Genomic DNA, 15064 nt, shown 5'->3' with positions numbered 1-15064 from the left:
ACTGTTAACTAAAGGATCCGATGTTATAAGCAACATATTCATAAGATCTCTATTCGTGGCTTCACGCAACTGCTTTTGTATGTTATCATCCCTGAATCGTCTCAAATCTTTGTTACGGGCTTTTTGTGCTTCCTCAGAAAGTTGACCAATAGGTAAAATTGCTGATTTTATAATATCAGTACTATGCACTAAGATTTTATGAACTGTAGCAGGTATATTAAACCATGGATAGAGATCTATGTATAGTTTTTAAGTCTCGACCGCAAATTTTTCAAATCTTTGGATATTTATATTGTACCCAGATGCTAATGCGGGAAGGAGAGTGTCGAATCTTTTGATGAGCGTAACATCCAGTCCCGTAATCTCAGCACCAGCCTCAAATTTTCGAAAAACCTACGAGCAGTGTTGCCGTCATTAGTATTGCCGAAACCTGGTTTTGGTTTATCTACTATCAATCCAAGTTTTGCAGTATTTATATTACATTCAGGTATTGGCGTAGATGCTACCAAATGGGGTTGTTTTGTGTAGCGTTCCTGTGTGGTTTTACCTGCATTAGGATTGCTTTGTATGTACCTGTTTTTATGCCTTGGTGACTGGTGCGGTAGGTTGTGGCAGGTTGAAGTCAGTGATCTTCGCCTTTTTGCTTTTGGTGTGCCCTTGTTGACCTTGCGCGTTAATTTTTGTGTGCTTTATGACTACGTGTTTGTTCCCTGTACCTGGGAATTGGTTTTGCCGTTTGTAGATCAGCTTTAAAGGTTCAAATATCTCGTCGGAGCTGGTACGTACATACATCCTATTTTATATGTAGACATAACTAAATCTACAAAAAAAAAAAATTAAAAATAGATGTGCGACTATAACATATGTAAAATTTAGCCCGGATGTCCGCGGATGTATGTAACTTTTTTGTCCCTAAATTTAAAAATATAGAGAAAAAATACCTTTTCTTCTTAATAATGGAATGTTAAATATATTTAAAATACTCTAATTGCGAAATAATTACTATTAAAAAAATTTACTTACCTTAGAGCTTAGAATCCATCAAAAAAATTATATAAAAGTTTTCACTTAAAAGAAATATGAAGCTTAATATTCAACAAGAATTTTGCAAATTAATCAATGCATTTTACGGCCACTCCTGCCTTCTTACTTCAATTACTCAATATATATGAGCAAAAATATCAAAAAAAAGCAAAAATCCCGTTATTTTGTTAGTTTTCTTTCATTCCACTTTTCTTGGAATAAGAACTTTGTTTTTGTCCAGCTAGCTTGTTCTACACGAAACACTGTGCATCGGCGTGGAAAGCAATGGTAACTTGTTCGAGTGGAAAAGGGCGCTTCGATGTAATAAATAAACAACTTTGCGGCAATTCTTAGTTGATTTTTCTTGGTTTTGGTGTTACGGGTCTGAACTGGAACGATATCTGCCGACCACGCAGATTATTTACGGTAAAACTTTTGAGACTAAGTGGAAGGGTAGACTCTGTCCAAATAAATGGACGGAACTGTCCTTTTCATTGGAATTTACACATCCCTTCACAAAGCACTGCATTTTGATACAAGACCCGATTTGAAAATAACAATCGTAACGAAAAATTAAATTTTTACGAAATTTAAATTTGTGACCGTTTAGAAAACACGTCAAAATTTAAAGAAAAATTATAATTAAGGAAACCGAAAAACTTCAAAAGCGTTACGTCATTTGACAGTAACTTTTTTCCAAAATTAAATTACAAATACACGGTTGTGGCATTACGGGATCTTTAGTCATTCATTCATGGTTGAGCCATGCGTAACTGACGTTTAAATCTACTCAATAAACACACTTTACAAGGTTGCATTTGCAGTTTTAAACAATCTATTACGGTTTTTTTTTTTTACTAAGTTGCCCAAAGGGTATAAATTGCCAATTTGGTGTGTTTGTAGATAGTATTAGGCTCATTAATTCTTAAAATTCTATTTAATGAAATAGTTAAGTTTCTCTTTTAATACAGGACCTTTTGCTTCAGTAAGCGAATATCTGTCAGCAGCCCCAAAAAAATATTTCGTTTTTACAAAAAAATAGTTAAAATGGAAAGCAATCATTTCCTTCTTAACTATAAACACAATCAAAATAAAATCCATAATGTCTTTTGCAGCAAATTAAAATTAAATTTTGAATCTTTTCGTTTTTTTTTCATAAATTATTAAAAATAATTTATTTTTGATTGTCATTTGCTACATTGACAATACAATTCGAAACACCAAGCAAAGCCGACTGGATTTTTCACTCGATTAAGCACTCAATAAAGCAATAATGAGATAATAAATAATTTGTATTTTGTATGGAAGATTGACTTCAATTAGGGCTTTAATGTAGCAAACTCGACTAATTATTTCATTAAGCCTCTGTGTGAAATTGGTATTACTTTTGTTGGTCCATAAGCCTTATAATAAAGTTGTTATATTCTTACCTTATGGCTTATAATAATTCTTTACGTAAGTTTTACTTTAAATGAGCTATAAACCTTACACACAACAGTATCAACAGTATCTTTCAAATAAATATTATGCCGGTTGACATAAGAACAGAAAAACAAGGAGTTATCCTATTCGCGTGGATGTGATTTTCATAGGGTCGAGTCCGTCGTGTAATGTAGCATATATGTATGATTGCATAGCTCTTTTGTCTACATGTGGACTTACAAAACAAGTAAAATTTTTCTCAAATCAAAAATTCAATTTCTCCCGGAAGCCGTTTCGAAGCAGGTGAAATAGTCATACAATCGAGTGGCAAACACACGGAACGTAAATGATATTAGGTTGATGTTGACTTAATAAAGTTACTACGCCTCGATTTCTGCCTACCATAATGCCAACATTATCTGTTCTTATGGCTTATAATAATTCTTTACGTAAGTTTTACTTTAAATGAGCTATAAACCTTACACACAACAGTATCAACAGTATCTTTCAAATAAATATTATGCCGGTTGACATAAGAACAGAAAAACAAGGAGTTATCCTATTCGCGTGGATGTGATTTTCATAGGGTCGAGTCCGTCGTGTAATGTATCATATATGTATGATTGCATAGCTCTTTTGTCTACATGTGGACTTACAAAACAAGTAAAATTTTTCTCAATTCAAAAATTCAATTTCTCCCGGAAGCCGTTTCGAAGCAGGTGAAATAGTCATACAATCGAGTGGCAAACACACGGAACGTAAATGATATTAGGTTGATGTTGACTTAATAAAGTTACTACGCCTCGATTTCTGCCTACCATAATGCCAACATTATCTGTTCTTTAGCCCCTAAAATTTTTAAATCTAGCCCAAATTCATTCAATGTTCTCAAAATTGAATCTACATAAAACTGTTTATTAAGATTTTCTATAACTTTACAAAAAATGTAAAAAGAGCTAAACGATTTCTAAAAAAGCTTAAAGCTACTACTATGTACAAACACACACCAAATTGGCAATAATATTTGGGCAATTTATTACGCAATTTATCATATAATAAATTGTAATACTAAATTGCCAGGCTAAGTTCAGGTATATTACATACTCAACTTAGAGCTTTGGAGACAAAATAAGGGAAAATCACCATGACATGGGAATCAAATGAAAGGTGTTAATGCGTATTTTAAAAGGGATTGGGCCTTAGTTCTATAGGTGGACGCATTTTCCAGATATCGCCATAAAGGTGAACCAGGGGTGACTCTATAATGTGTTTGTATGATATGGGTATCAAATTAAAGGCACTAATTAGGGTTTTAAAAGGGAGCGGCCCTTAGTTGTATATGTGAAGGCGGTTTCGAGATATCGGACCAGGGTGACCCAGAACATCGTCTGTCGGGTACCGCTAATTTATTTATATATGTAATACAACGAACAGTATTCCTGTCATGCATCCAAGGGCTTTGGATTTCGTCTTGCAGAACTTTTTCATTTTCTTCTATTTGATATGGTAGATGTCACACCCATTTTACAAAGTTTTTTCTGAAGTTATATTTTGCGTCAAAAACCAATCCAATCACCATGTTTCATCCCCTTTTTCGTATTTGGTATAGAATTACGGAATTTTTTTAATTTTTCGAAATTTTCGATATTGAAAAAGGGGCGTGGTCATAGTCGGATTTCGCCCATTTTTAATACCAAGATAAAGTGAGTTCAGATAAGTACATGGACTAAGTTTAGGAAAGATATATCGCTTTTTGGTAAAGTTATCGTGTAACGGCCGAGCGGAATGACACACGGTCGACTGTGTATAAAATCTGGCCGTGGCTTCAACAGATTTCTCCAGTTTTCAAAGAAAACAGTTATCGTCATAGAAGCTATGCCCTTACCAAATTTCACTAGGATTGGTAAATTTTTGTTCGACTTACGGCATTAAAAGTATTCTAGACAAATTAAATGAAAAAGGGTGGAGCCACGCCCATTTTGAAATTTTCTTTTATTTTTATATTTTGTTGCACCATATCATTACTGGAGTTGAATGTTGCATAATCTACTCATATACTGTAAAGATATTAAATTTTTTGTTAAAATTTGATTTTTAAAATTATTTTTTTTAAAGTGGGCGTGTTCGTTATCCGATTTTGCTAATTTTTATTTAGCACTCATATAGTAATAGGAGTAACGTTCCTGCCAAATTTCATCATGATATCTTCAAACGAAATGCCAAATTACGACTCACAAAACTTTTAAATTACCTTCTTTTAAAAGTGGGCGATGCCACGCCAGTGGCACAAAATTTTACTAGCATTCTATTCTGCGTTATAAGTTCAACACACCTACCAAGTTTCATCGGTTTATCCGTCCTTGGTAATGAATTATCGCAATTTTTCGTTTTTTCGAAATTTTCAATATCTAAAAAGTGGGCGTGGTTATGGTCCGATTTCGTTCATTTTAAATGGAGATGAGTGTCCTGGAAGGCATGTACCAAATTTCATCAACATACCTTAAAATTTACTCAAGTTATCGTGTTTAGGGACGGACGGACACGGCTAAATGAATTTCTTTTTTCGCCCAGATCATCAATTCACAATTTATTAATAATAACTTCCGACTATTCACGTGCGCATACAAATTTCTTCTCCGAAATCGCTGTTGAATAAGCGCAATTTATGTTGTCAAAATCTTCTTTGAAATTGACAGCATCTTCTAATCGTTGTTGTATCCTCAGTCCTTCCAGTTTCAGTCGGGTTTTTGTTCTTCTTTCTACGTCTAGTATTCGTACATTTGTAAAGTCCGCTGAATGTTTGTTGTTTGTAAGGTGGTCAGCTACAGCTGTATTCGTTTTATTATTTATCGCTTCTGCTTTGTGCTCATTTACTCGAATTCCCAATGCACGTTTTGTAGTACCAATGTATATTTTGTTGCAGTTTTCGCCAATTTTACCATTGCAATTTATTTCTTATATGACATTGTTGTGTTGCTCTTTGTCTATTTTGTCTTTTGTTTGTGTAAATATTTTATTTTATTTTTTTTCAATGTTGTTTGTTTATATGTTATAATTTAATGTTATATGAATGTAAGTGAAATTTGAATGTGAAATTGTTGAATATTTTGTAATTGTTTTATGTTTTGTCATATAAACTAGGCTCCCTGAAGAAGGTGCAAAATAGCACCGAAATGCATAGGAGAAAAAGGAAAACTCAGCGTTTTGCCTTATAATTTGAAATCGGCCGTAAAGCTCAATAAATATCAACACATAAATTCAAAATATTGGCCCAACAACAAAAAAAATCAACAAAAATTACAACATCGGAGAGCTAAACCGAAGCAAAATACTTTGACAAAAACAACATAAGCGATACACAATGAAACCTTTCTTTAGACATATCACTTTAAAATATGACAACGACACCTGCTACATGATAAAACAATACAATAACTTCCACAAAAAACTTGCAAAGCAACAACAACGACTCAAGTTTTTACTGAACTGCAAAGATTATGGTATTACACCCCCACATCTGAAAGGTAAAACAAGTAAATTAATACATTGCTTCAAACTAGACACCACCAAAAATGAGTTGGGTAAGTTAGAACTCCAATTTTTAACAAAAATTTTGAATTTAGAGATAAGAGAAGCCAACATACAACTTAAGCTCCAAAAAAACGTCATCACACATATTAAAAATACTTATTTCAAAAACTTGAAGAATGTGAATTTAAGCAAATAATAGAACACCAAACAATTTTCTACAAAACCACGATAACTGCCACGGGAAAAAACCTAGACAAAAACTAAAATCCCAAATCAGTAGAAGTGTAGAAAAATATGGGCTAAGAACCAACGGGGATTGGTTTATAAATCTAACAAATATTGACGTACCCGACGAGTGCCGGTGGGTACTCTCAATGGGGAAAAAATTCGCCCCACCTGTTACTAGAGACACATTTTCTCCGATACATTTAATTGCAGACCTTGAACAAGCAATACAGACGATGGAATATTCGCTTCCCAAGGCAGTCGGTTCTATGTACCGGAGCGACTCGGGATTTTTCCCGACCAAGGACTGTCATTTCAGTTTGACCCCATTTAATTTTTTTCGTTCCTCCCACAAATTGTCATCCTCCCAGCAGCTCCTTGCAGCAGGACTGCTACATATTCTCTTACTCCGGGAAGGTATCGAACCCAATCCGGGTCCGTCTCCTGACCCCGGTCCTGAGAAATGGTTTTGCTGCATTTGCCAGAAAATAATCTTTTTAGGACGGTCATACTCTGTTCAGTGTGTCTCGTGCAAGGGATGGTTGCACCGGCAGGTTGTTCTGGGCTTGATCCCAAAACCCGACGTCCACGTAACTTTTATAAATCTTTTGTGGCTCCTTGCTGCTCACGCCCAAGGGCGTCCCGTAGTCTACGCCTAAGCGCCCCTCCACTACCTTCCAGCAGCCTCGCTGCTCAGCAAGCCACAACAAGTACTCGCTGCTGCTCGCGCCCCACGGCGCCAACAACTCAAACAGCTGATCCAACTCAGAACTACTACCTTCGTAGTAGAGCTGGTAGCAATGCTGAGCATCAGCCCCTGCCCCCATCTTCTTCTCCCCCCCTCTTTTCTGGCAGCAATCGTGCAGGTCAGGGAAACAGACTCTTAGTCCCTACCTCCGTTTGCACCGTCTGCCAGCACAGAATATATAGGTTTGCGACATCCGCTCAATGCAACTCCTGCCTTGGATGGTGCCACTTTCCTAGATGTTCTGGTCTCCGCGACGGCAACCCCTCGACGGGTTTCATCGCGCCATGTTGCCAGGTCGCTAACCCAAATCATTCGGGTACCCCAATGCTTGCCCAAGGGCGCCCAGTCCCAAGGCCACAACAGCAGTTGCGTCCTGGCCTTCCACAACCTAGGCGTAGTCACCCGTCACTTACCCCTAGAGTGGCGGCGTCACCCCTCATGCACTTCAGAATTCTGCAGTTAAACTGTAATGGACTAACTGGGAAGATTACGGTGATAGTCGATTTCATGAAGCGGCACAGCATCCGCATTGCTGCGATTCAAGAGACTAAACTCACAGCAAGATCTGCATTGCAGACCTGCTCTGGGTATAATGTCCACAGGAAGGACCGCGAGAGCGGAAATGGAGGCGGCCTCGCGTTTATTATACACCACTCTGTGCAATATCATATATTTGAACCTGGCATCGACCGCAGGGACAATGTCTTAGAACGTCAAGGCCTATCTGTCCGGTCAGGCGTGCAAATCTAGAAATCATCAACATCTACATCCCTCCTGTCACCTGTTGCCCTAGGGGATACCGCCCTAAAATCGAGGCCTTACTCACTGGCAACAATCGCATTATCTAAGCGATTTCAATGCCCATCACGACCTATGGCATTCACACTTGTGGGCGGACAGTAGGGGTGAGATGTTGGCGGATCAAATAGAAGAAACGACGTTCTGCACAATAAACGGAGACGCCCCCACACGTATAGTAGGAAGCTGTCATAGCTCGCCAGATATCTCAATCGTGAGCGCAGAACTCGTAAACTGCGTCTACTGGCAGCCGATGGTAACATTGGCATCCGACCACCTGCCCATACTTATTTCGTTCGAGCGTACCGCCGACTTTATCGTCACCGAAAAACGCACTTTCATAAACTTCAAAAAAGGAAAGTGGGAAGAATATAAATCTGCAACAGACGGCAGCTTTGCTGCCCTCCCTATCCCGACTGATGCCCGCCAAGGGGAGCGTGCCTTCCGTAAGGTCATTGAATCCGCCTCGGCACATTTCATTCCCGCCGGGAGAATTCCCGAAATCCGGCCCCACTTCCCGGCGGAGGCCGCGAGCTTAGCGACGGAACACGACCTTATAAGACAGCTTGATCCAGGCGACCCCCAAATAAGGGATATAAACCAACGCATAAGATTGCTTGTGGACGAACACAAGCGGGCGAAATGGGAAGAGCACCTAAGAGGTTTTAACCTCTCTACCGGTGTAGGGAAAATTTGGTCCACCGTAAAGTCCCTATCGAATCCGACTAAGCACAAAGACAAAGTTTCCATCGCCTTTGGCGATAAGGTGCTGTCGGATGCGGAAAAATGCGCGAGCGCTTTCTGCCGACAATATATAATGCATCCTACGGTCGACAAAGATAGACGGAGAGCCAATAGATACGCACATAAACAAAAATTCAGCGCGTCACCAATCACCATCACCGCTAGAGAGGTTGAGGACGCCATTGGTCGCGCTAAACCATCCAAAGCAGTGGGCCCAGACGGCATAGCCATGCCGATGCTTAAAAACCTAGGGAAAGAGGGTTTCAAATATTTAGCGCATGTCTTCAACCTGTCCCTCTCCACCTTTGCCATACCCGAGAAATGGAAAATGGCCAAGGTGGTCCCGCTACTAAAGCCTGGGAAACCAGCTAACGTAGGTGAGTCATATCGTCCGATATCTCTCCTATCTCCAGTGGCAAAGACGCTTGAAGCCACTTTGTTCCCTTATTTCCAAGCACATTTGCAGCTAGCCCCTCATCAGCATGGCTTCAGAAAACTCTATAGCACTACCTCCGCGCTAAATGTCATTATCACCCAGATAAATTGCGGTTTGAATCAATACCCCCACCATAGAACAGTACTCGCAGCGCTAGACCTATCAAAAGCCTTTGATACGGTCAACCATGGCTCATTACTGCAAGACCTGGAAGGGTCTACCCTTCCCCCATGTCTTAAAAGGTGGACCGCAAATTATCTGGGTGGTCGGCAGGCATCGGTGCAATTCAGAAACGAAACATCAAAACCAAGGAGAATTAAACAAAGGGTGCCACAGGGTGGTGTCCTATCCGCACTTTTGTTTAATTTCTACATATCTAAGCTACCTTCACCACCGGAAGGAGTCACAATCGTTTCCTACGCCGATGACTGCACAATAATGGCCACAGGCCCAGGCCCAGAGATCGATGAGCTATGCAATAAAATAAACGGCTATCTCCCTGATCTCTCCAGTTTTTTCGCCTCGCGAAACCTGGCATTGTCACCGACTAAATCTTCCGCGACCTTATTTACAACATGGACGCCCCAAATGTCGACCATATTGAACATCAACGTCGATGGCACTACGCTACCGACTGTCCTACACCCCAAAATCTTGGGTGTGACGTTTGATCAGGATCTACATTTTGGTGCGCACGCAACCGCAATTGTTCCGAGAATTCAGAGCCGTAATAAAATCCTCAAATCCCTTGCTGGCAGTACCTGGGGAAAAGATAAAGGAACGCTCATGACCACATACAAAGCAATTAGCCAGCCGATTACGTGCTACGCGTCACCCATATGGTCGCCAAGCCTAAAAACTACCCACTGGAAGAAACTACAGGCCTGACAAAATACTGCTCCCAGAATCGCCACGGGCTGTCTTCTTATGTCCCCAGAACACCATCTGCATAATGAGGCGAGAATACTCCCCATCAGGGAGAGAAATGAGATGCTGACCAAACAGTTTCTGTTGAATACCCAGAAACCTGGGCATCCCAACAGACATCTGATCGACGAACCAGCACCGCCTAGGGGCCTAAGGAGTCATCTCCGTAAGCATTTTGAGGAAATACGGCACCTGAGAACCCAGCCGTATGAAGCGAAAAAACACAAGAAGGTCCTTGGTGAACTCCATAGACAGGCGTCGGACCTTTATGTCGGGAATTGCCCGGTGAATCCAGTACTTGAAGAAAAATATCCAGAACTCGCGGAAGAGGAACGCATACTCCCCAGGGAAACGCGTGTCACTCTTGCTCAACTTCGTTCTGGATACTGTAATCAGGTTAAACTCTTACCTATCCAAAATCAACCCCGACATACAAAATGTATGCCCCGCTTGCAATGTGTCCCCACATGACACCAACCATCTCTTTAATTGTAATGTGGAACCAACGCCTCTAACACCCCTTTCCTTATGGTCCACCCCTGTTGAAACGGCAAGTTTCCTTGGACTCCCGTTAGAGGATATTGATGACAATTTGTGATCGGTCACGGCTATTGGGTGGGGCGAGCATTGCTACAACAACAACAACAACAACGATGGAATATTATAGACAAAAGGACACCATCAGATGTAAGTTTGCTACCAAGATCAACACCTTTAAAAATAAAATAAAGAACCGCCCAAAGGAGAAAATTATAATAAAATGGTTTAGGAACACAAAAGAATTATTAAAACACCGCAAAGACTCTGTAGTAGTTTCTAATGCTGATAAGGGAAACAAAACAGTAATGATGTACAAGACAGACTACAAACAAAAAATTAAAAAACTACTAAACGGTAAGACAACTTACAAAACCATACGGACGGATCCAACACATCAGTTACAAAGGAAAAACAATAACATCGTGAACGATATCTATAAACAAAAGAACATAAACCTCAAACCGAAGACACAACTCGCGTTCACTGCAGCAGTAGCACCTAGACTGTATGGCCTCCCAAAGATACATAAAGAAAATACGCCCCTTCGTCCGATATCGTCGTCCGTCAATGTACCTTGCTACAACCTTTCGAAATAAATAGGCCACACACTGAAAGAAATCGTATCAAAAAGGTATAACGTCCAAAATGCGTTCCAAGTGAAAGGAAAATTAAAAAATATAGAGATGGAAGATGACGAAATCCTGGTATCGTTTGATGTGATATCTGTCTTTACCAATATACCCACACAATTAGCAATCCACACCATTATGCAACAATGGAAAACATTAGAGGAACACACAACACTAATCAGACCTCAGTTTCAAAAAATTTTAAAGTTTTGCCTATGCGACAACAATTTATGTACGATGGAGCCCTTTATCAACAAGTTTTTGGTATGCCAATGGGAAATCCCTTATCACCCACGGTGACAGATATCATGTTAGATACAATTATAGACGACAGCATTATTGAACTGAAATCACGTGACATATATATGAAATACATAGACAAATATGTAGACGATATATTAGCTATTGTAAAAATCCAAGACGTGGAAGACATTCTCAAAACACTGAACGCACAACATAAAAAATCCAGTTCACGACAGAATAAGAAAAGAACCAAAAATTAGACTTCTTAGACATCGAAATTATAAGAGAAAACAACAAACGAACTGGTACTGTAAATCCATAGCTTCCTTCAGAATGATAAATAACCATTCCATGGACCCAGAATAAAAATACCGCCGTAAACCTCATTAACAAAATTTTCACTTTAAGCGACCAGGAGTTCAGAATAATCAACGAGAGGAAAATAAAAAATATCCTTTTCAAAAATGGATACCCTAATACAGTGAATGAAATGTGTGTACAAAGAACAATTAATAAATTAGAACAGGAACACAGAACTATGGAAAAAAACAAGAACGGGAAAATAAAGTTTACACAGCAGTCACATATATACCCGGCTTAACGGACAACAAAACATTTAACAAAATTATGAACAACAACACAAGCTTTGCATACAAATCGCACTGTACCCTAAATAAAATATCTACACAAGCAAAAGACAAGACAAAGAACAACAACACAAAGTCATATAAGAAATAAAATGCAATGGAAAAGTTGGCGAAAACTGCAACAAAATATACATTGGTACAACAAAACGTGCATTGGGAATTCGAGCCAATGAGCACAAAACAGACGCGAGAAATAATAAAGCGAATACAGCTTAAGCTGACCACCTTACAAACAACAAACATTCAGCGGACTTTACAAATGTACGAATACTAGACGTAGAAAGAAGAACAAAAACCCGACTGACACTGGAAGGACTGAGGATACAACAATGAATAAAAGATGCTGTCAATTTCAAAGAAGATGTGGACAACATAAATTGCGCTTGTTCAATAGCGATTTCGGAGAAGAAACATGTATGCGTACGGAAATAGTCGGAAGTTATTATTAATAAATTGTGAATTGTTTTCAATGTTGTTTGTTTATATGTTATAATTTAATGTTATATGTATGTAAGTGAAATTTTAATGTGAAATTGTTAAATATTTTGTAATTGTTTTATGTTTTGTCAAATAAACTAGGCTCCCTGAAGAAGGTGCAAAATAGCACCGAAATGCATAGGAAAAAAAGGAAAACTCAGCGTTTTGTCTTATAATTTGAAATCGGCTGTAAAGCTCAATAAATAACTTATCTTGTTTGGTTGATTTTCCGACAGGGTGGATAAATGATGTATATTGGAACGATTTTCCGTCATCCCTTGTCAAATTTGGTTTTGAGACAAACCGGTTTCGGCGTTGTGCCATCATCAGTGTCGATTTTCGTTCTGATCTGTTGTTGTCGTTTGTCCTGTATTTATAGTTCGTAGGTATATGAGCAGGTATTGTCAAATTGATACTTGTGTATATTTAGTTATGTGTATGTGCTGTGTGTTCCTTCAGAACCGAGGGTGGTTTACTAATCGATTTGTGTGGCTGACTGGGGTAGGTAGAAATCAGTGATTTTAGTCGTTTGACCTTCTTTGTCGGTTTTTTGTTTTGGTGTGTTAATTGTGTTTATTTGTTGTTGTGTGTTTGTCTGTTGTACCTGTGTGATTAAGTTGTTTCCTGTAAACAAGTTTTAAAGGCTCGAATATTGTGTCAGAAATTGTGTTTATCTCTTCGTTTATTATTCTATCGTCGAATGTTTTCTGTTTGTAGATTTCCATGTTTTCGAGTACGTTGAGACGTCGGCCCTTTTCCTGTATGTGAAGAACCCTAACTGTTTTATTGATGTTTGCTGGGGAACATTCATTCTCGACCATGTGATTCGCGAAGTTAGACTCGGGTATAATGTTTGGATTCCTTTTTTTTTGTTGTAATCTCTAATATGTTCTCTGAACCTCGTTCTTATTTGCCGTCCTGTTTGTCCTATGTAACTATGCTGGCATCAGCAGGTAAGCTTGTATACGCCGTGGCTGCTAAACGGATCCTCTGAGTTAATGTTAGTTCTTAGTTTTCGCCCTAGATTGTTCGATGTTTTGAATGCTGTGCTAATGTTATATTTTTTAAAGAAGTTTGCCAATTTATATGTTGCTTTTCCAGTATATTTCATAGTCGTCCAGCTATTATTTTCCTTTTCATTATTTCTTTTTGGTTCTCCATTTGTCCTTCTGAGCTTATCTACTAGTGCTTTTTTATATCCGTTGTTTGCGGCGATATTATATATGACCTCAAGTTCTCTCTTATATGTCTCTTGTGTAAGAGATGTTCTTTCAAGTCTATGTACCAAGTGCCTTAATGCTGCATTTTTATGCTGTTGAGGGTGATTTGAGGTATTGTGTATTATTGTGTCGGTGGCCGTTGACTTTCTATATATGTCATAGTTAAATCTTTTGGCTTCTTTATCAATATTTATCGTGAGGTCTAGATAGTTGATTCCTCCGTCTTTTTCGGTTTCCATTGTAAATTTTATATTTCCGTGCTGCTTGTTGAGGTAATCCAGTACAAGCTCTTCGTTATTAGTAGTTAAAACGCATATTATGTCATCCACGTATCTAGCATTAAATGACACGCCTAATTTGGACTTCAGCTCCTTTATGTACTTTTCTTCCAGATTTTGCATGAACACTTCCATAAGAATTGCTGATGTGGGGCTTCCCATTCCAAGACCGTTTGTTTGTCTATATATTTTATTGTTGAATTGAAAATAGTTTTGACGTAAAGTGGTTCTTAGCGAATTTGTGATTTGCATACTTTTCACTTTGTTTTTTGTGTTATGAACTATGGTTGAGCTAACTATGTCCAAAGTCTCCGATAGTGGTATAGATGGGTATAAATCTTTTATGTCAAAAGATACCAATTTGCTGTTTCTTGTTAGCTCTACGGTCTCGAGTCTCTCTATTAGTTCTGTTGTGTTAGCTATTGCATATTCGTTCCTTAGCTCCAGAGTATCTATCAATATCGTTTTTAAATATTTGGACAGTTTGTAACATGGTGGTCAACACATAAATTTAAAATATTGGCCCAACAAGAAACAAAAAAATCAACGTATATCAATTTTGTTCACATAATGGTACCCCGTAACGGCACAAACTAATCGAGATAGATATAGGCTTCTATATATCAAAATGATCTGGGCGAAAAATAAATTCATTTAGCCATGTCCGTCCGTCCGTCTGTATGTAAGTTCCTGGGCACTCATCTCATATCGCTATTTAAAATGAACGAAATCGGACTATAACCACGCCCACTTTATCGATATCGAAAATTTTGAAAAATGAAAAAATGCCATAATTCTATACCAAATACAAAAAAAGGGATGAAACATGGTGATTGGATTGGTTTTTTGACGCAAAATATAACTTCAGAAAAAACTTTGTAAAATGGGTGTGACACCTACCATGTTAAGTAGAAGCAAATGAAAAAGTCTTGCAGGGCGAAATCAAAAGCCCTTGGAATCATGGCAGGAATACGGTTCGTGGTATTACATATCTAATAAATTAGCGGTACCCGACAGATGATATTCTAGGTCACCCTGGTCCACATTTTGGTCGATATCTCGAAAACGCCTTCACATATAAAACTAAGGGCCACTCCCTTTTAAAACACTCACTAATACCTTTAATTTGATACCCATATCGTACAAACACATTATAGAGTCACCCCGGTCCACCTT

The 15064-nt window shown here is 38.5% G+C and overlaps 1 protein-coding gene across 2 annotated transcripts in view; it reads left to right on the top strand.

The window, feature by feature from the left end:
* The window catches only part of LOC137240318 (acylphosphatase-2), a 459684-nt gene that overhangs the window by 152585 nt on the left and 292035 nt on the right, over nucleotides 1-15064 (top strand). The window contains exon 2 of one of the 2 annotated variants that reach the window (XM_067766383.1): nucleotides 5587-6026. The exons of the other annotated variant lie outside the window; for it this stretch is intronic. Within the exon in view, the coding sequence (XP_067622484.1) occupies nucleotides 5807-6026 (220 nt within the window). The 5' untranslated portion in view covers nucleotides 5587-5806. The remainder of the gene's footprint in view (nucleotides 1-5586; nucleotides 6027-15064) is intronic. 2 annotated transcript variants of the gene reach the window in all.

This window comes from Eurosta solidaginis, chromosome 2, assembly GCF_040869045.1.
Source record: "Eurosta solidaginis isolate ZX-2024a chromosome 2, ASM4086904v1, whole genome shotgun sequence".
In the NCBI taxonomy this organism is placed as follows: domain Eukaryota; kingdom Metazoa; phylum Arthropoda; class Insecta; order Diptera; family Tephritidae; genus Eurosta; species Eurosta solidaginis.
The sequence above is the reverse complement of the archived record's forward strand: the minus strand, read 5'-3'. Positions and strand labels throughout refer to the sequence as shown.